The sequence below is a fragment of the Rhipicephalus sanguineus genome, chromosome 5 (genome assembly GCF_013339695.2).
Source record: "Rhipicephalus sanguineus isolate Rsan-2018 chromosome 5, BIME_Rsan_1.4, whole genome shotgun sequence".
Lineage (NCBI taxonomy): Eukaryota > Metazoa > Arthropoda > Arachnida > Ixodida > Ixodidae > Rhipicephalus > Rhipicephalus sanguineus.
The window spans coordinates 14,206,235-14,227,668 of record NC_051180.1 but is presented as its reverse complement, the minus strand read 5'-3'; the positions used below and the strand labels follow the sequence as shown (position 1 = coordinate 14,227,668).

The 21,434-nt window shown below is 44.7% G+C and overlaps 1 protein-coding gene across 3 annotated transcripts in view; it reads right to left on the bottom strand.

The window, feature by feature from the left end:
• Positions 1 to 18,806, bottom strand: part of LOC119393261 (serine/threonine-protein kinase SIK2) — a 39,492-nt gene extending 20,686 nt beyond the window's left edge. The window contains exons 1-7 of one of the 3 annotated variants that reach the window (XM_037660191.2): positions 18,540 to 18,806; positions 17,582 to 17,698; positions 15,232 to 15,295; positions 13,860 to 13,975; positions 10,767 to 10,812; positions 9,774 to 9,898; positions 8,528 to 8,651 (exon numbers count right to left, since the gene is read on the bottom strand). In XM_037660191.2, the coding sequence (XP_037516119.1) occupies positions 8,528 to 8,651; positions 9,774 to 9,898; positions 10,767 to 10,812; positions 13,860 to 13,975; positions 15,232 to 15,295; positions 17,582 to 17,698; positions 18,540 to 18,662 (715 nt within the window). In that variant the 5' untranslated portion in view covers positions 18,663 to 18,806. The remainder of the gene's footprint in view (positions 1 to 8,527; positions 8,652 to 9,773; positions 9,899 to 10,766; positions 10,813 to 13,859; positions 13,976 to 15,231; positions 15,296 to 17,581; positions 17,699 to 18,539) is intronic. The other 2 variants (XM_049416172.1, XM_049416171.1) reach the window with 2 other exon arrangements.
• Between the last annotated feature and the right edge of the window lie 2,628 nt (positions 18,807 to 21,434).

Here is a 21,434-nt window from a genome sequence, read left to right as displayed (position 1 = left end):
TGCAACGCTGGTACTGTAAGCAATTCATGACCTTGAGCGTGCGTGCTGAAACGCGATCACTCTCTACCATTGTGATTCCTGTACGTACTAGTGTGGCTAATGTGTACTATTAGCAGACTATGGACAGTGGCGCTGACACAGGGCAGCACCCCATGGCAAAGAGTGCATCTAATCCAAATTCTGCGCTTGGTTTATGACACCATCATCATCATCAGCCTGACTGCGCCCACTGCAAGGCAAAGGCCTCTCCTGTGTTCAACCTGGTCCTGCACTTGCTGCAGCCACGTTATACCCGCAAACTTCTTACTCTCATCTGCCCACTTAACTTCCTGTCTCCCCTCACGCATTTGCCTTCTCATGGAAGGTCAGCTATCGGCCAATAGCAGCAATCTACCCCAATGACAAGGTAGAGCCGACGCCGGCAACTCCGAAGAGAGTTAGTACAGGCCTCTGTACATAAAGAGGACGCCTCAGAAAATGCAACTTTGTGCCTCGCTTCCAAACTCTCCTTCTGCGCATGACTGCAAGATTTGGCTTAGCTTGTCACACCGTATGATAAAGTAGTGCATTTTTCATGAGGACAAAGAAGACAAGAAAGACATGACACTCGCTACACTCGCACCTAAATTTATTTTAGAAACAATACTTCACACACACACACACACACACACACGCACGCGCGCGCGCGCACACACACATATATATATACACACAGTCGAATCTCGTTAATACGTAGTAATACGTACCCGCTTTAAGCGTACTAATGGTTAAATGGACTGTCTACCGTCCTTCATCACTTTTCTGTTTTGTACCACAATAGAAAGCGTACCGTCTGAGTGGTTTCTCTGGAGAGTGCGTAGAAATTTTTAAAACAGAATTTTTCTATCTGCGTTCGGCCTTCTTCCATTGGGGTGAAACATGCCCACAACACTGGTTGGTGGACGCGATGACGATTGTAGTTCCGGTAAAAATTAAAACCGAAAGCACATGTGATTTCTGTAGGATTACTTTAGTTTCGCTGAACACTAATGCAGTGAATGTAACAAGTCGTTCTCAGCGCGCTAGTGGTTAAATGAAGCCTTATTATACAATTACAGAACACTTGTTTGGCTGTAATCGCAGTCTATGTGTTTATTTTACCACTGCTGCCGCAATCCAAGCCAAGTTGATTCATCAAAAAGATACGATAAGTGCATGCCTTCACAGCACAGCACATGTGAGACATCCTAACAACAACACAGTGGTACAGAACGACCAGCGCGGAGGGCCGCATGGCATAGCGCATGAGTTGAATCAGACAAAATCGAAGACGGCGCCGCAAGCAGCACCACCGGGCGCCTTTTGGATGCGTGAGAAAAAGAAAAGGCAAAAAATTACTTTTTGACGCAACCGAAAGCAGCCTCACGTGCGTAAAATACAATTTCAAGTTATACATGTTTGTTTTTAAGCAAAATGAGTCTACCTGGGAGGATTTCTTGTCCTACCAGTAAGTTGACCACATCACTGTTGGGTGACGCTAGCGGTCATTCTTTCACGATTTTCAACATCAAATTAAAGATATAATTCCTTTTTTATGGGAAAAAGCATGCTCGTTGCCGCCGATGTGACGAACGATCTCATTTTCACCACAATCAGAAAATTTTTTCCGAGCGGTAGACAGTTCCTTTAACGTAGTTGCGACGAATCCCCGACCAAGTCTCATAGAGCCTAATGCATTCGCTGACCGCTTAAGCCTTAGTGCTTCGCCCTACGCCTACCGGTTAGTGCATACCCTGTGTACCGCGATAACGTTTTGTGTCATAAAATTTTCTTGCGCCACTGAACTTAGCGACGCCACAATGTGCCGCCAAAGGTTTTCCGTCTTTTCGAGAAGTGCGTTGACCGGTCGACCACTGATTCCGACTTCCGCGCGATTGCGACGCCGCCTTTGTAGGTAAGCATCGGGAAAGAACGAAGATGAGGCGGCGGCCACCGACGAACGCGCCAGCATGACTTATTGCCGACAATGTTGGCACAATACGTATCTTAAAATATCTGCTCGGGCATGCATGCGGCGCAGCACTACTTTAAGCCTACTGCACGCTTTTAATAGGCGACAACCTGAACGCGCTGGGCCGCCGATTGCTGCCACCTCGTTGTGCGGGGCCGCGTTCAAGCGTGCGCCGCTTTGAAGAAACGAAACCAGCTCGCTGTTGCGGAGTTGAGCATTGCTGGTCGTGGGCGACGAGAAACTTCTTTGCATTGACGCTATCACACTAAACTCACGCGTACGGTACAGTGAGCGTAGCTGTTGTAACCATAATGCACGCTTTTATTGGGCGACCACCCAAACGCGCTTCCGTCCGCTGCCAGGACCGCTAGAGCGTCGCGGAGTGCGCATCACTTGCAGGAAGTTCGTCATCGCCGCGTTAACCGAATAAGCTCATCTGTGCTCATCGCCGCATCTGTGCACGGTCTGGAGCGAAGTGGGTACAAAGAACACTTCCATGACCAATGCGCGCGTGCGGTACAGCAAGCGGCCTGGCATTGACGGCGTGAGCCGAGAAGGCGACGCGCTGCATGCATCTAGCCAGGAGACGATCGGCTCCAGCGATCGGCTCCACACAGCCGTACCGCGTTTCACTGGAACTGTGTCAGTTTTCGTTGAGTAGCAGATCGCGGCACAGATGCACACACATATATCGCGGAAAGCCAACGCTGTCCGTTCTGTCGCTATGTCAGTCACTGCGTATACCGGACCCTGTAACAGTTCCAAAATGCTCCTTGGCGTCGCCACCGCGCGCTATCGGCACTATCGGACGGTCGTGCGAGAGTACCAGAATCTTTTCTCCACTTTGGCAAAAAGAAAGAAAAGGCTTTGCAGTAGGTACTTTAGGCAATATTTGCTGTGGCACTGTACTTATTTCTTTGCTGGCGGCAATGGCGTATGCGTGAAGATGCAAATTTTTACTTGGTGGTTAATGCGTACTACCGTTTAGTGCATAGTTATGCGGCGTTCCCGGCAGGTACGCATTAACGAGGTTCCGCTGTATAGAGAGAGAAGAGACACAACTAAGCGGTTATCTTAATTTTATTTAATCTTATAAATTTCTTATATTTGCTCTTATATTCTCACCTTTTCCCAAGCACGTTTGGCCCATTGGAAAAGCTTCTTCAGTATACACTCAAACCTCGTTATAACGAACACGGATATAACGAATTATCGGTTATAACGAAGTAAATGGAGAATGGTCTCCTCATAGCTACAGTGTTAAATATAAACATTTATAACGAATTTTCGGATATAACAAAGTTATTTTCGTGGCACATGCGACTTTGTTATAATGAGGTTTGAGTGTGTGTATATATATATATATATATGCACCCCCGAGCAACACAGAAATGAACTACCAGTCAAATGCATTCTCATAAAAGAACAAAATTCGCACACACTCAAGCAATAGGTCAAGGCATGTCTAGCTTAGACACTTAAAAAAATATGCCAACGAGGGTAACTGCCAGATAAGATGTATTTGTAGTAACTTACACGTGCTTAAAACGGAAGTGGAAATAGATAACATGGAGGTGTGCATGACAGCTGCAAACACTACAAATTCAATTCAAGTTAATAAACTTAAGACTACTGTCTCTCCAGGAAGGTGACTTCTCGAATACTCAATGAAACCGATGATTGACTAATGCAACCGTCCTTTCTTTTGTTAAAGTGAAATGCTTCTACAATATCCCCGGTTAGTTGATTCCTATGTTGAAGAACCATGGTGGTGTCACTGAACAGTGGTGAGCACCCACACTGAGCATAGTGTCCTTTGTGGAACCCCGCTGTTACGTTCCTCACTGCTGCGTTTTCCCGGCTGTTACGTCGTTTTCCGCCGGTCCTGGCATAGCTCCCATAGGATACAATGTATTGGGAACCCCGCTGTTACGTCGTAACTGTCGGACCGTTCCCGTATGATACGTCGCGAAGTGCGCTCGGAGCCGACCAAGTGACTACCAAAGAGAGCGGCCATGGTGCATTTTCATGCAGCTTGGCCTCGTTTGAACGTAATATTAGCCGCATGAGAGGTGCTAGCAACAGAATCTTTCAATTGATGCAAACAAAAGCATGGCCTTCGAGATTCAAATTGCAAAGATGGCGTCTATGACGTAACTGCTCACGAAAGCAAGGCCTTCGAGATTGGCATTTACTATTGACAAAAGAATAGCCTTTGAGATTTGTATTGCACAAACATGGCGTGTATGACGTAATTGCTTGCGAAAGCAAGGCCTTCGAGATTGGCATTCACTTCTGCCATCGCGTTGGCGTAGACTCATCATCATCGTTATTTGTCGGAGAACGGGAGTTCGAGCTGGTTGGAATTCGCATGGTCGTGCGTGCGGTTCGCGGTCGGACTCGCCGCGCCGGTCGTGATTGCGTGTGCTTAGTTCTTTCATGCCTACAGCTGTTGGTGTTAAAAAAATCACATACGTTGATTACATTTCTGTGGATGAGGCCGTCCTAAGCTCCGCGTTTCTATCCATCGACTAGATCGCGGCTGAGCGCGCCAATTTTCGTGCTGCTCGTGAGAATTGAAATAAAATTCTGTACCACTAAATATTTTGCCGTTTTTCCTGTTTTTCAGCTCTTACATTTCCCGTCTCTTACGTCTATTTCCTACGGTCCCTTCAAAAACGTATCAGCGGGGTTCTACTATGGGAATGAATGTTTGCCTTTAATGACCTCTTATGTTCTAACAGCCTGGTGTTCACACAACAACCCGTTTGGCAGACGTATGCTTTTCCGCACGACAGGGGCAAACAATATATGATGGATAATTTGCATTTAACAAACTTTGTTGTCTAATCCTGCGCATATTATAGCAAGCTTGATGGGTGCCGAAAAAACTACTTCTAGACCATATCTGTTCCCTATGTTCTGTGCAATCTTGTGCGCATACGGTATTGACACTATCCTTTTACAGCGAAAGCTGTTATGAGATCACAACAAGGGCCGTTTTTGGCGCCGTAGTTGTCCGCCGCTGCCGCCGGTGTCCGTCACCACTATCATTCGAAATAAGAAAAAGAAAACGAAATAAGAAAAAATTTCCAGGATGGAACGAGGTTCGAACCTGGGCCCTCTGCGAGGGAGCCCAGTATTATACCTCAGAGCCATGCCGGTGCTTGAAACTGCTTTGCAAAACGACCCTTTACAGGCTTCATGTCGGGAAGGAACCAGATTAACATATGTAATGTAGCGTGGTAGAAGAGTAAAATAATAGCCAAGTGTCACACAACGCGAATTCTATAACCAGGCGTCACACAATGCGAATTGCGCAACGAGCAGGTTGTTGAATGCTTCCAACCCATTACAAAAGGCTCTGCCATAATTTTTCATCGTCATTAGCCACAGCATCAGCAAAGTGCACATAATGCCTTACAGGTGTTTAGCAGGTACCACAGTTTTGCGCAGAATGACGAAAAATTGCATAGTGGCTGCTTCCCTACTTAAAAAAAAAAAAAGATGATTTATAGCGTAGTGGGTTCCTTGCAAGTGCACTTCTATTGGTTGCCAAGGAAGCCCATAAGGCTCCCATGATCCATTTCCTCAGGGTCTCAATAAAGTTAATTCCCTCTCTCTATCTCTTTCTCACGTTAGCGTATGTTATAAAGCGTGGTGGGAGAGTGAAATAACGACCGGGCGTCACACAATGCAAATTAGGTAACTACAGTCGAACCCACTTATAACGATCCCAGATATAACGATCTATCGGTTATAACGACCATATTTCAGTGCACTTACGATTTTCCTATGCCACCCATTGAAATTGCGTCCACATATAATGAACATTTTTCAAAGCCTCCTACTTTTACAACGAACACATCAGACACGATCGCGGTCAAAATATGGCGCATACGAAGCGAAAAAAAGTTAAAGCAGGCCTTCTAAAGCATGAGAGGCGCACGCTTGCGCGTGCCCCAATCCAGTTTACTCGTGACGAAGATACCTGAGATCGGCGAGCACTGCACGCGCTGCTTTCGGACGCTACGAGCGAGGTCGCTCACTTTCCAGTCTTTTCTTCAGTGGCAGAATGGCAGTGGGGAATAAAAAAAAGAAAGAAAGAAATAGGAGGCAGCATGAAGCCTTGCAGTCAGCTTTCGCACGGCAACCTTTCCTGGCGCCATTCTCTGCAGCTACGACTGCCTACGATGAATCTATGCCTTGGAACGCAAGAAGCCATAAAATGCAATAAGCGATGACTGCGATAACTTTTCGGCGCTTATGTTCACTGCGTCGACGTCACAATGTGCCGCAAAATGTCTTCCATCTTTTCGGAAACGGCAGAGACCGGCCAATCAATGATTACGACTTCCGCGTGACTGCGGCGATTCCTTCACGGATAAGCATCAGAAGAGAGCGAAGGCGATGTGGTGGCCGGCGATGAACGTGCCATTATGATTTATCGCCGACAACTTTATCACAGTCATCTGCAGCTATCGGCTCGGCTGCACGTGTGGCGTAAATTGTTCGGAGTGACGGTGGCACAAGCAGTACAAGTGCGCGATGCCATTGCAGTTCGCAAGTTCGCCACCGCCGCGCCGTGCGAGATAAAGTGTGCGTCGCTTCGTATAAACGAAACTAGCTCGCTGGTGTTGAGCAACACGGACACCGAGAAACGTTGATGCACTTACAGCGAGCGTATGTTTTATTGGGCGGCAACCCAAGTGCGCCGCACCTGTCGTGCAGGACCGTCAGAGCATCGCGGAGACGTAGAGTGCACGTTGCTTTGCAAAATGCTTGTCTTCACCACGTTGAACGAACAGGCCGCTCGCCGCACCCGTAGACGGTCCGAAGTGAAGCGGGCACAAAGAGAGCACAAATGCGCGTACGAATGCAAGCGGCCCTGCAGTGATAGCGTGAGTCGAGTAGGCAACGCGCTGCACCCAACTAGCCAGGGATGATCGGCTCCACGTAGCGGTACCAAGGTTCAGCGAAACGGTGTCGGTTCACTGCAAAGGCGGTTTAATTCACTCGTGCACGCAGCGGGCATTCGCTTCACAACACGAAAAGGCCTAACTTCTCACCAGAGGAGTTGTTAGCACTTTTCAATAAAAATGCGCAGAAAAAAAGGCGGCTTGGTTGCTAAGTGCATGTTTTTGAGGGCGAGTCCATTTTTACAACGAACTACTGATATAACGACCAGTTTTCGCGGCACTTTCGAGTTCGTTATAAACGGGTTCGACTGTAGTGGGTAATTTAAAGCTTCCAACCCATTACAAGATGCTCAGTCATAATTCTTCGTCATCAGCCGTCGCATTAAGAAACTGCACATAATGCCTTACAGATGGTACCTCGCTTCTCCGCAGAATGACTAGTAATGTCGTGGTGGGTGCTTCCCAACTTCACAAAAATTATGATTTGTGGCGTAGTGGGTACGTTGCTAGTGAAGTTGAATTAGTACCCACAAGAGAGTTTATAATGGGCTCTAGAAATGCCGCTCTTCGAGCTTTCGCTGTCACTGTGCTGCGCTTTCCGCGCAGGCCTGGAGTTTTTTCTGTTGTCTTTTTGTTCTCATAGTTACTGTGTATGTAACTAACGCTGATCTACAGAGCACGTGTTTTTTGTATCCTGCATCTATTAGCCTGATAATTTATTTGCTGACGCTTTCCTTAATCTTTTCCGGGCATGACATAGGGCTGCTCTCAGACATGAAAATGTTATGCCACTTTTTATGACCTTTGAATGTCCCGAACTATAGCTAAGTACTGTTTTTTCCATTCGTGGATTGTATGACTAGCAGGCATGTCTCACTGTGGCAGCTATCTCTACATCTAAAAACTGATTTACCATTATTTGGTAATTCAACAAAAAAGTGGCAATGGTCAAGTCCATGGTACGTCGAGTGTCTGATGAGGAGCGTCCAAGATTCATCACCGAGTGTGTTGATGTGCTTTCCAGTGATTCAGAACTAATGCACAGCCTTTGGTGCACACTGGTGGACTGTGAATGTTAACTTTTCTTCCATGTTTCTGCTGGGAAAATGACATGGTTCTGTAAGTGCGGTTGTTAACACTAATGCACTTCCACTGTGGTTATGGTGCTACAGCTTCTGCCACATTTCATGAGCACGCCAGCAGACCACTGCATGCCTCCAAGTTTCGACAGCACTGATGGCTGCGTGCTTTACTGATTGAAATCTAAAAATCACCGCGCCAAGCATTTTGTACATATGGTTAACCAGCAAAGCTGAAACGTGCAGCCCCAGTGTTTATAACTGGGTTAATCCCGAAGGTTATTTAATCTTCCTCAATTACTGCTTATGTCTGTCCAGAAATCTTAGTTAATGTTTGCCGCCTGTGTGTTCCTTTCTCAATTATTAGTGGACCAGTGATGAGTGTGGAGCTGGCCTGATTTCTGTGGCACATAGGTATGCGCTAAGAGTTTTTGCGTACACAGGATGGACGAATTTTGGTTCTGACCATCCATACACAGTTTGACTGCAATAAGTGAACTAGATTAGTGACCATTACTGAATGCAAGAGTGTCACTCACCGGTCGACATAAAGAAAGGTATGCGGAAGCGCCCGGAGAGCACGCGACTGCGCAGCACCTGCAGGCTGCTACCATCGAAGGGGAGTGCCCCACACACCAGCACGTACAACACCACACCGAGGCTCTGCAACACCACAAGCAGGCAGAATGTCAAACGTCCTCTTATCTGCACATTCTATGTGGTTTTCTGTGGCAGCATTTACTCGACCGATCACACAGGTTGATGGGCTTTAACATGACAAAGCAAGAATGGCACTTTGAGAGATAGTGTAGTGGAGGGCTCTGGATTGATTGCAATCAAGGGCTATTTTTAAATCTGCGCCCATAATGGGCAGTAAATGCATTTCGTCCCTGCTAAAATGCTGCCAAAATGTCTGTGAATGAATGGTTCTTGCAGCTTCATAATTTGCAGGACACAAATGCTACTGAGCCATCACAGATAACAAGAAAAAAGCAAATTATAGAACTAATAATGTGATAATATAATAAATGTTCGGGTTTTACGTCCCGAAACCACAATATGATTATTAGGGGCACCGTAGTAGAGGGCTCCAGAAATTTCGACCATCTGGTGTTTTTTAACGTGCACCTAAATCTAAGCACATGGGCCTCTAGCATTTCGCCTCCATAAAAATGTGGCCGCCACGGCCAGAATTCGACCCCACAACCTTCGGGTCAGCAGTCGAGCACTATAACCATGAGACCACCGTGGCAGGTAACTGCTAATGTGAGACAAGCTAATCAGGGTAAATATAACTGGTGCATTCCAGACATCAAGGTTCTCATAAATGTTATTCACACTACTTACGGTGTCAGCATTCAAAAAACACTGCATAAAACTCATTTCTTGATGTTTAAAAGGCCACATCATGGCAAAACTGCACACAGCACTTAATGTACCTGTAAGGACTGTTCTTACACAAACTCTATATACCACAAAGACAAAAAGTCACATAATGCTGCAGTTGCAAAATTATGAGAGATAGCATGTATCTGCAGTCGTAAAAGCACCAATCACAAATAGCTTTAACCTCTCATTTCTTGTCATCTTATTACTCATAGCTTACACAGAAGCATAAAATGACTGGCTCCATCAGCAACTTGAAGATGTAACGAACACTACCATCTGCTGTGTATTTCTGCCAAGCTAGAGCAGCAAAAATAAAGCGGAGAAATGTTGAAGCCACCACGACAAGAAGAAACCTGAAGTTTGCTTGGCAAAATAGTACAAATGAACAGTCCTCACCCAGACATCAACTTCGGGGCCAACATATCGTTTTCCCTCAAAGACCTCGGGAGCTGCGTATGGAGGACTGCCACACCACGTTGTCAGGTAGCCAGTCGGTGAGTAGAAGTTGCTGAAGCCAAAATCTGTGTAGAAACATGTCTCAGGTGCCATGACTGTAAAGCGCTTGGCGATTTAAATACGGCAGTCGGCCTACGTAGTGGCCAGCACTTTTTTTACACCACTTTTGAATGCCGGGCACTACAATATCGCAGCTGCTCAGTTACTTCAATGGGTGCAGGAGTGCGCTTAACTGGGCTGGTTGGTACTTGATTAAGACGTGAGCAAACAGCGCTAAACGCGGGATGGAGAAGAATGTGTCTCTGTTGGTCTTCTCCGTCCCGTAATTAGCGCTGTTTCCTCACGTCTTACTTCAATGGGTAATATGTATAACCCTTAAAGGCTAATTAAAACCTCATTTTGTGTAGATTGGTTATAAATAAGTATGCACAATTTAAGCTCATGGCAAAGCTGCAGGCTCAGTAATTGTCTACTTTCTTTATTAACAACCTTTACAAAGAACCCAAGCAGATGATGTGCACAGCTGGTGAGTAGAAGTGATGTGAGCTTCAGTACATCTGTTCTGAGATTTTAAGTGTGCAAGTGTGCCAACCGGTTTTCACTGCTTTGATAACCAGTGCACGAACTGCACCAGTTTTTTTTTTTTTGAGGGTGATATCTTTTAGAGGGTAATAACGGTGACTTCTTTTCATTTTTTTTTCAGTGTCAGTATTAAAGATGTATACTTTTGCAAGCTTTTCGCAAGACGTCCACTCATACTTTAAGCACAAAATTTTGCACAGTGGCTGATACATCTACACTATCTAAAATATACACAGCCTAAAATTTTACTGCAGTTGGCCTATTGTGACAGTGCTGTTATGATAACGTCATCGCTTAGGGCATACTGCAAGAGAGCAAGAAGAAACGCGTGTGGCCATTGCCATGTCTTACCGGCTAGCTTGACATTCATGTGAGAGTCGAGCAAAAGGTTTTCCGCCTGCAACAATATGCAACTGTTCAGTCACAAGGGCACAATGCTCTAAACACAAATTACTCCTTTTAAGAGAACTGCACTATGTACAGGTTCTAGCACCATGCCTTGCACTCTCCTACAAAGTTTTCTGGCCATGAAATCCATAAAAAAGCTGCATACCATTGAGCTTCACTACTTATGAAATTCAGGTGTGCAACATGGCGCATGGATGTAAACAATGGCTTATTGAATTCTAATATCAGTGTGCTAGCTTTACAACATTTACTGCTTTTTTTTTTTTCATAGCTCATATGCTCTGAAAAGTTTCGTAGTTGAGGGTACATAGTGAGTAACATGCTGGCATTGCCTATCTGCTTTCTCTTAAGGGGCCCTGCGACACTTTCCCAAGTAATCATCGAATGGCTTCATTAAAGGGACACTAAAGAGAAACAATGAATCAGTTCAGATTGATAAATTGTACTTTGAGAACTATAAAGTTGTTAATTTCACCATCATAGGTGCATTAATAGAGGAGAAAATTAGGTTTAATGTTTCATTTTTAAATTTCGCGCCAAAATTGCCACGCGTGACGTCACAGATTTCAAAGTGTACTTATCATATTTTGGCGCCATTGGCTCAACAAAATTTCCTCAAACTTGGTATGTTAACTCTATGGCCCCCTCAGAGGACAGTGCACTTCATTTTTTACCGTTTAGGAATTACGTAGGCCCTAGTAGGTGCCATCAAAATATATGACGTCACGGCGAATGGTGCAGAAACTTCAAGGTGACATCGCCACCCACATTTTCTTTTTGCGCGACTTTTCGCTTACTAAGCGTCTTCTCGCAGCAAGCGTGGTGTTTTTGGTATCGTGAAAGAGTAGTTTACTAATACGAGAAAAATCGTTTTGCTCTTTAGTGTTCCTTTAAAGGAGTCTGTTGCCTCCCGAATCAACTGCCGCAAAAATTTTTAGAATCTGTCAGGTACAAGCGCATTTACAGGGATTTGTCACAAGCTCACGATGCTCAAATCAGTTAATGGCCGTGGACGTCGTGTTTATGGGGGCAGTCATTTGGGTTTATGGCATCATTTTTCAAGACAAAAGCGAGTGATTTCTAGCCGAGTTTGAGAATTAATTGTAAACTCCAGGCCGCGTGCTGCGCTATAATATTTGGCTTATGTGTTCTCAGGAGTCTTGACTACCGATCGGCAATGTTTTCCATGCTAAAAAAGTGTTGCAGGGCCCCCTTAAGGCAGCACCACATTTTTACATGACAAGGAACGTCCAGAGTCAGTGACAATAGTGTTATGAATGCCCACCCATGCCAAATACAATTTCTCTAGATGCCACTGGCAACCCGTAATGTCACTAAAAAGGCGTCATCCTTCGACTTGGACCGTCCACTATCTGGCCACAGACTATTTAACACCTCCATCACTTTTCTTCCTCATAAGAGCAACCAGTTACTGAGTGTACAGGTAACTGTTGTGCATGACGTCACAATACACTCAGTTCCTTAGTGACCAGAAGAAAAGTGAACAGGACAACATATTTACTTCTTTACGAGCCATGTCATCATACCTAGCTTTACTACTACACAATATCAGCATATTTTGCTGGACATCATGACATCACAATGACGTCAATGATGCCCTATCCAGACATACTAGTATATGAAATTTAAATATTTACAGGTTTTCCCACACGTTCATGCTTGCTAAGTGTCATCTTTGCATACATGCAAAATACATGTTGTAGTGCTTTCACAACTTCAAAAATAAGTGCGAGTGCTCTTTAAAGGGGCCCTCTAACACTCTTCAACCCCCCATTCTTTACTCGTGGATTGCGTAGACTGAAGTACGGACGAACTAGTGCAGCAAGAACGGCAGCGATAGCGGCACGCAGTACGAAGTTATTCAATTTAGAAAATTCAAAATACAAGAAAAAAATGTCTACCCTCAACTCGATTTTCGCGGGGTCACGTGACCACATTTCACTCTCTGCTGTGACGTCTGATGGCGCTCCAATGAAATGGGCTGAAAGCTCTTACGTAGGGGAAGCTCGCACACCATTGTTGCTTCTCCTTTTCGACGTATTGTTGACGTCGTTGCCATAGTAACAAATGTGGTTCCTGACACCTGACTTGTCAGAACTTGAGCGGTCGCTACTGTTTCGAAGCGTGGCTGGCAAGGCTTTGTCTGCTGTTCCTTACAAGGACATTCCATGTCATTCCCTCCTCTCATTCTGAGAAGGGAATTTGTGGAGCGGCATGGGGGGTTAAACACGGTAGCCCCTACAGGGGTTGTTCGGTGAGCTGCCCGACTGTGCAGCGACAACAATTCAACGAAGAGGATTACTTGCACCGTTTCAACAAGTCATAAGCCTACCGCACATGCGGAAAGAGGCAGCTCGCAAACGTACAGACGCAAAAAGAATGAAGAGGGACAAGCGTTTCATATGGACATCCGACCGGCGCAGGCAAAAAGAAACCAGAGGCGAAATGGCAGCCAGCGCCTCTGTCGTACTTTGTGGTTGCAGTGATATTTTTTGTTGCGACAGCGGCCATTTGGAGTTCATTGAAAAAGCACAGAAAAGAAAAACGAAACACAATAGTAATCTCAACTTTGATGCTACGCCACGATCACTTCTAACGTTACATTTATCCAATCATAGGCTGGCGCTCATCGTCGTCATTTCCGCCCGCAATAGTTCTGGCAAGTGCCACTACGCGCTGATGCGGTCAGCAGCAATGTAGCGACTTCAACGCGTGATTAAAATACTAAATCATTTGATATTGGTGCTTAGACCTATGCTAACGTTATCCCCAGCCATCAGTCTACGCAACCCGCAAGTAAAAAATGGGGGGTTGAATAGTGTTGGAGGGCCCCTTTAATAGTCATGCATACCCTTCTGTTACCCAAAGGGCCTTGTTTGGCACTTTTTCTGTGGCTGCACCCCACAGAACTGCAAAACCTATTGCAAACTTTCATATAAGAAGCAAAAGCTAACTTGCGTTCCTGATTCATTCCAGAACGATGCCGAATACTGATGTTTCCAATTTGAAACCCACCTTAAGGTCCCGGTGGACGATGTGCTGGCTGTGGCAATACTCAACTGCCAGCAGAACCTGCCAGAATTTTCGCCGTGCCATCGGTTCGGGCATACGACCATGCCGCGAGATGAACTCTGCACAGAACATCAACAGGAACGCTTTGGTCTTCCCTACTTCAAAAATCTTTGACATCATGAAAACATGCACACATAGCCCTTCCTCCATTCCCCACAAGAATGCCAGTGAAGACAGGTTTCTTGCCTCCTATTTGTTAAATGCCCAAAGGGGATAAATCTTACAGTTTTTTAAAGAGTGGACATACAACATGCAGTCACTGTCATATGAACTCAAACGGGCCTCAAATGCCTTTTTCATTCTCTTGTTGAGGCAGGTGGATGTTTCTGGTTCGAAAAACTTGAATTTGCTCGCATAAATGGATTCTCACCAGGTCCCATTGCAATTTTTGGCTATAGTACACTAGAAGTTGACACTAGAGGTAGTACACTGGAAGCACTTTACTGAACGAACCTTTAAAATGTGTGCACCATTGGATAAAATGTATCCTTGGACTAGTTGGTTGGTTCATTACAGCAGCAAATGGCTCCATTAAAGCAAGGGTGCACAAAGAATAATGCTCCAGAAATGTGCATTATATTTGAATGCTCAAATATCTCATACCTCTTAAACATACTATTCTTGCCATAAGCCTCGCAGATGTAATCATAGCAGTAAATTACCGGGAAGTTTGATGATCTCCTGTATTAGCCATGCATATAGGTTACAAGAATTTTGCTGTATCACACCCACTAAGCTAAATTATGTATGGGAAAAAAATGCCAAAATATACAATGTACAAGATTTTAAACTTAGGTAAGACGTCTTCCCTTCTCTGCAATTCTTCAGTACAAAATATCGCCCTCTCTCATTGTGTGATCACTCAGCAAGGTAAAATTTGTCGCATTTGCAATAACCACTATCATCTGCATAATGGATACCCCTAATTTAGAGCATAATTCTAAAATGTACTCAATCACACTATCATAGTTGACAGCCTTACAACTGATATTAATTTGAATAGTGGTTACTCTGGCCAAGGTGTGGAGCAGTCTCATGTTTACTGCCACTAAAGGAGGCCATCATATTTATAACGGTAGCACTTTCCAAGGTTTCAATTTCTATTCATCATACGATGAATAGCGGTCAAACCAGACACTACAAGCGGTCTCATCTTTGTCAGGGCAACAACTTGTTCGCCCGACAAAATTCTGTAACCATCCAGTGGCCAATGCTACAGTGAGCACGTTAAACAAGCTCTGCAATTCGTGACCTGCACAGATAGGAGCAGTTCCTGGAAGGCATTGCTAGAACACTGTTACAAGAGAAAACTTACCAAACACCTCGCCTTGGCTGGCATACTCCGATACCAGGTATAGCATATTCTTGGTCTCCATTACCTGAAAAAAGCCACATTTGTTTGCTACACCTTTACGGCACTAATCAGTAACAAATACGTTTTTTCTTAGGGTTACTAAGGCCAGTCCTAAACTTTTTTATTTTACACTTCTAAACTGTTTACCTAGTCTAGTTCAGTTAGTTCAGTCAATCTAACCTTAAAAAAGTAATAAAATTCAACACATCTGCATTTTGCCTATGCAACGGCTAGCCTCTTGCTGAATGAAAAATGACAGTCTTTGCTGCCACATGTAGCAGGTACACAAAGTGAGGTTTCCATCAAATTAGAAGGAATAAGTCTTGAAAATTGGATGAAAAGCCAAATAAAATGATAAAGGCAAGCGCTGCTCTAAAAAATTTTTATTTGGGGGCATCATTAAGTGTGCAATGTGGACTGCAATTAATGAAATGAACGTGAAAGTTAAAATGAGGCGTAAATTTTAGACTGAAAAATGAAGTTGTAAGACTCATCACCACTGAGTCTTCCTTTTTTTCCCCACGAACAGAGGATGTTAATATTTCGAAGACAATGTCTTCTTGGCTTTCTTCCATGTGCATTCGGGTACCATGTCCCATTTTCGACAAAAAATATCAGCCGATCCCAAAAGCAGTGCCGTCTAACACAATGTGCCACAGTGCTATAGCTGTCACGAGGGAGGAATGTAAAAACCAGCAGTCGTAAGCACAGCCTAACGCCAGCTAAATGACTGCTGATGATTGGCAATGCTCAACCAATGTTGCCAAATGACGACCAGTGTTGGCTAGTATTGGCTGTATGACAGTTAATGTTGACTATTCACAGAGTTCCTCAATCATACCAGTTCTGGCATAGCCAGGTGGGGGTTGAGGGTGTTCACCCCCCCCCCCCCAAATATTTTAATTTTGCCATGTGGATATATGCACACACCTGTATAACACGCACAAACATACATAAAGGGTGGTTGAACCCTCCCCTAAAAAGAATTTCTGGCTACACCTCTGGGACTATTGGCCAAAATCGCAGAGGTCTGTTGATTGTGGCGCCACCTGTAGGAAAGAAAACAAGCTAAACAATGGCTTCAGCACCATTAAGCACAAAACTTTTGGACAGAAGACGAAATAGACAACGACATGCACTCTATTCCGTCCTTCATACAAAAGTATAGCACTTAACGGTGCTTAAGTATGGAGTACCAACTTGTTCAAACCAGTACGTTGTTAATAAATGGCATTTGTGCGTTCCGCATAGCCAGGACTACAAGCAATGCCCCATTGATGAAGCGAGTAGTGTGTTAGCATTTGCGGCGTACATTTTGCAGATGATGTTGCGGCCATGGGACTCTTCCGACATTTCTTGAAAGTACTTCTGCTAACCCTCACTGCAGTAATTCACGCAATGACGGTGAAGACTGCAGCAATGCTGGAGACTACAGCGATGCGGTGTGTTTTTTTTTGTTGACGCTCCCAGGCGACGCATTACTTTGCTATACTCCAAAAGTTTGTCCATGGGCATGTCTGGGTTTCGGGACGAAGTTATGCAACTGGTATGATTGAATAACTCTGGGCTATCGGCTGTTATAACACCAACATTATCTTCATTCAATCAAAATCCAATTATTGAGTTGTGCACCAGACATACAGATGCCGTATACATACAAATGCCGCCAGACATACATGAGCCCTTAGTTGTGTAATACACCAACAGTTTATATACCATGTGCACTTTTCAAACTTTTTCTTGTTAGAGCATTTTAATATGACCACAAGGTTTTCAATGAACTTATTTGTATGTAATGATAGTGAGCATATCTGTACTAGCAATAGGCACTACATATTCACCACTGTATAGAAAATTTTTGTGATAATTCGGGCATGTTGTACTGTGTGTGACAGCTTTTCCTGAGAAGTGCCGCTAAGCAACATTGCTATTATATGAATCATAAGACACTTCAAAATTTGAGTAGGTCACAGACACTGATAAATGCCACTACAATCAAGAAATGCACCGAGCTTCATGCATTTAAGTGGTGAACAGCTGTTATCTATGTAGTCTTTTCTTGAAAAGGATGTGCCTGTGTACATGAGAAAAGAGAAAAATTTTAATGTATAGCAGCAGTATTGAAACATTCCTTTCGAAGTGACGCTAGGATGTGTGTGTGTGAATGAGTGCATGCACATCCATGTCATACAGCTAAGCGCATTGATAAAAAATGAAGGTTGCGGAGCCAGATGAATGAATGAACTCACAAGCTAATATACCACGTAGGGTGTCGAAAAAGATTGAAAGATTGTCGATCTGCACAACTGACCTGATACAGCTTCACAATGTGAGGGTGGCTGAGCATCTTCATGATGCGCACCTCGCGGAACACCTTCTCTAGGCTGGCTGCATCCAATTGGGTCTTGTCAATAATCTTGATGGCGACCTGCGTGCATCAAATACGAGTTAATCTCTACGTATTAAGCATCACCGCTATGTTTTCCGAGGCCAGTGAGGTTCGAGATTACCTGTTCTCATACCAAATATAAGATAATGGAGTCGAGAAATAGTTCTAGTCAAACATCTCCTAAGGGTGAAATAATTTCCACAGACCGCATAAAGCAAGCGTCTAACGCAAGAACGTGGTCAAATTCCCAGGACCAGCAAATTCATTATTGCAGAGAATAAATAACAAGAAATATGGCGTAGATAAAAATTGGCACGCGAAGCTCTGCGTTGGCTCATACTTTCTTTTTTTCGCCCCTTTCCTCAGCAGTGATTTTGTGAGAGCTGCAGTGTCCTTGCGAAACCGCGCCAGTTGGCTGCTTAAGTGAGTTACTGTAGTCTCTGTACTGCACTGTTTAACTAACAAGATAATAGCAAGCAGTCAAAAGTTTGTGATCTAGTTCTAGCGAACACAGTGCCGACGCCGAAGCTGGCGACACTTTTGCCGATTTCCACACGGCAAAATTGTTTCCCTATCGTCCCGCAACTGATCATTAACGCTACAGCGGTGCTGAAAAATGTACCAGCCTAGGCTCGGCGATTGAAAATGATGTAATATCGGACGTAATATCTATCGCAGTGCCGTCGAAGGCGGCTCCAGAGATGATCGCGCGGAGCACGCGCGGAATGGTCGTCGATGCTCGCGCCTCGCGCGCGTATAGCTACGATTAGCTAGGGTTCTTCGCTTTCCGCAGGTGATCGCCAGAGGAAGCCGCAGACGCAGAGAGGGCTTCCGGGCGCATTAGCACGGAGATTTCACAACCACAGAGGCCGGTGCTAACCTCGGTCTTGGTGATGCGGTGCCTGGCCAGCTTGACGACGGCGAAGTTGCCCTTGCCGATGGTGCGCTCGATGTCGTAGAATCCCACCCGGATGGGGCCTTTAAGCTTGACTGCCATTCCCATGGCTAGTGGGGGCCCGGAGCGCCCCGCGAGGGCCCCAGCAGTGCACGCCTGCTGCTTTCCAGCATGCAGCACCGGCCGTACGGGTCCGAGAGCCGACAGCCAAACGGCAGCGTCCCGGAAGCGCGTCAAACACCGCCTCCGTGACGCACTTCTCTTACGCACGAACCTTTGAACCAAACGCTTGGGCAGAGAACGGTGAACGCGCGGCCATGTTCGTTCAAAATGTTGCCTCGTTTCGGTTTCGGGTACCAGGATTTTGAGATTTGTAGGTACGCAGTGAGTTTGGTGTGGCATCCGCTGAAGTTGGAAGCTGCTACAAAACAAAAGGGAGTAACAGCGCGAACACACAGCCACAAGAGAGACGAAACGGACACATAACCCCTGACTGACAACTGGATTTAATGGCAGAATGACATACCTTATATATGCCAGAGTGAAGCATGGAAAATATTAAAAAGAGGGATGCATGACAAAGTTTAACAACGCAAAGCGCCAACAACTCAAAACAGTCAACCAAGGAAAAACCCGCAAGAAAACGTGATATAAGACCCGACAGCCGCATCCAGAAGATAAAACTCAAAACCAAGGAGGGCAAGAGATGGGGCGCTAACGCACTTGTTATCAAGTTTCTTAATGTGATAGGCTTCTGCATATATATATATATATATATATATATATATATATATATATATATATATATATATATATATATATATATATATATATATATATATATATATATATATATATATATATATATATATATATAGGTGGTGCGCAGGGGCGCCACCGAAAGCCACGTAGCGGCGGCCGTTGGAACCGTAGGCGGGCTTCGTGCCGGAGCCGCCTGCTTTCACTGCAAGCAAGGGTGATGTGCGTGCTCGCGATTTGAGGCTTGTGCGTGCCCCAAATAATTACTTCTGAGGTTACAGTGTGCGCAAAGGAACCGCACCTTATAACAGTGGACATGCGTCCGATTTCACAGCTTTAGGGCACGACACCGTCACCATACGCGCCAAGTGTTTGCAACAGACCATGGCCTCTGAGATTTAGTGCGCAATCTCGGAGGCCGTGCACAGACGAGCATCGATCCCTACGAAGCGGCGTTAATCGTAAATCCGCCGCTTTCTTTTTAACGCCCCGGCCGCTAATGGCTTCATTTCTTGACGCGTGAACTATCTTCGTCTATGGACACACTGGCTTCGCTTACATGCCGCGTGTTTTATAGTAGATTTTGAGGGATTGCTGTCGCGCTGGCGAATGGTTAGTACGTACAGGTGCGGCCACGTGAAATGTCAGCGTTGGTAAAACTTTCAAGAAAGCACTAAAAACTTGATATAGTTACATCAGTTGGGTTTATTGGATCATTGGATCTTTCGCCGTTCAGAAAAGGCTGGCGGCAGATCCTGGTGCCCTTCGTAGGCTCCCAGGGGCTCCCATACTCTCTAAAAAGAAGCAACCAATCAGTTAAAAGTACATACTTGCAATATTCACAGTTTGAAAGCAAATGCGAAGACTGCACATAAATATTGCTTGTAAACTATACGTGCTTCATTGCAATAATGTTCAAAGGAGATACAACACTAGAATGAAGCAACATGAACATATATTCACCAGAAACATGAAAAGAAAAAAAAACAGCAGTAGAATCGACCCCACGCATTACACAACTTTTGTGAAGTGGATATGCATTAGCGGCGTTTCCTATTACCATTTCCTAATACACCCCCAAAATAGTGATGCAGAACTGTCGAACTATCGATGGTAAAAAAAAAAAAAAACTGTCGATAGCGCTATCGGTAATAAGTTTGACAGTGCTACCGATAGTATAAAATCAACCTCGCGAACTCATTGTAGCATAAACTTGGTTCCCCAAGTGTGTCGAGCAGGAGGAGCAGGCTGAAGGGCTAGAAAGTTGACATGATTGCGCTCTTTGACCAGAATTCTTGGCTGACACATGACAATTAAGTTGAATTATTCAGGTGTACAGAAAACGAGATCGTTACATTTGACGGTATAGTGTGCGGCTTCAAATTTCTGTTGCAGTTTGTGATTTCAAAATAAAAATATCAAGGACTAGGTTTGTTCAAAAGGACAGACTGATGGGCTAGTTGGTAGTGCATAATTCTGAACATGTAGTAGCGCAAAGAAGCACACGGACGGCGACAGATCAAGACGGGGCACAGCGCTAAGTAGTTGTGTTAATTGTAATTAGCCTACAGCGCTAAGTGGGTTTGTTAATAGTAAGGTGTAAGGTGGTTACTTTCGAATATGAATTTATTGATGGACATATTCCTGCATTTACACTGCTGAAACAATTTTTATTTCGCCCAAAAATTGCTCATAAATTAAGTAAACTCAGTATTACTGATGGTAGGCTATCGCAAATGCTCTTTGGCAATATCGCAGGCCAGTAACAGCATAATTCGGTATTGCCGGTAGTAATACTACCGACGATACCATCGATCGCACTATTGATAATACTATCGATAGTTTATCGATAGCAATATTATCGATAGTTTCTTTAGACAATCGATAGTTTAAAAAACTATCGATGCTATCGATAGTCGATTTGCGGATAGTTCTGCATCACTATCCTACAGGTGCAGCCAATGAGGGCATTCGCGTGTACATGTATGAGAAAAAAAAACATTTTTTTTTTATGGAGGGGGCGGGTGGTGGGAGATGGGGGACACATCAAAACATGATCCGAGGTAAAAGGCGCGAAGATTACGACGGACAAGAGAGACACATACATAAACACATCGTCAC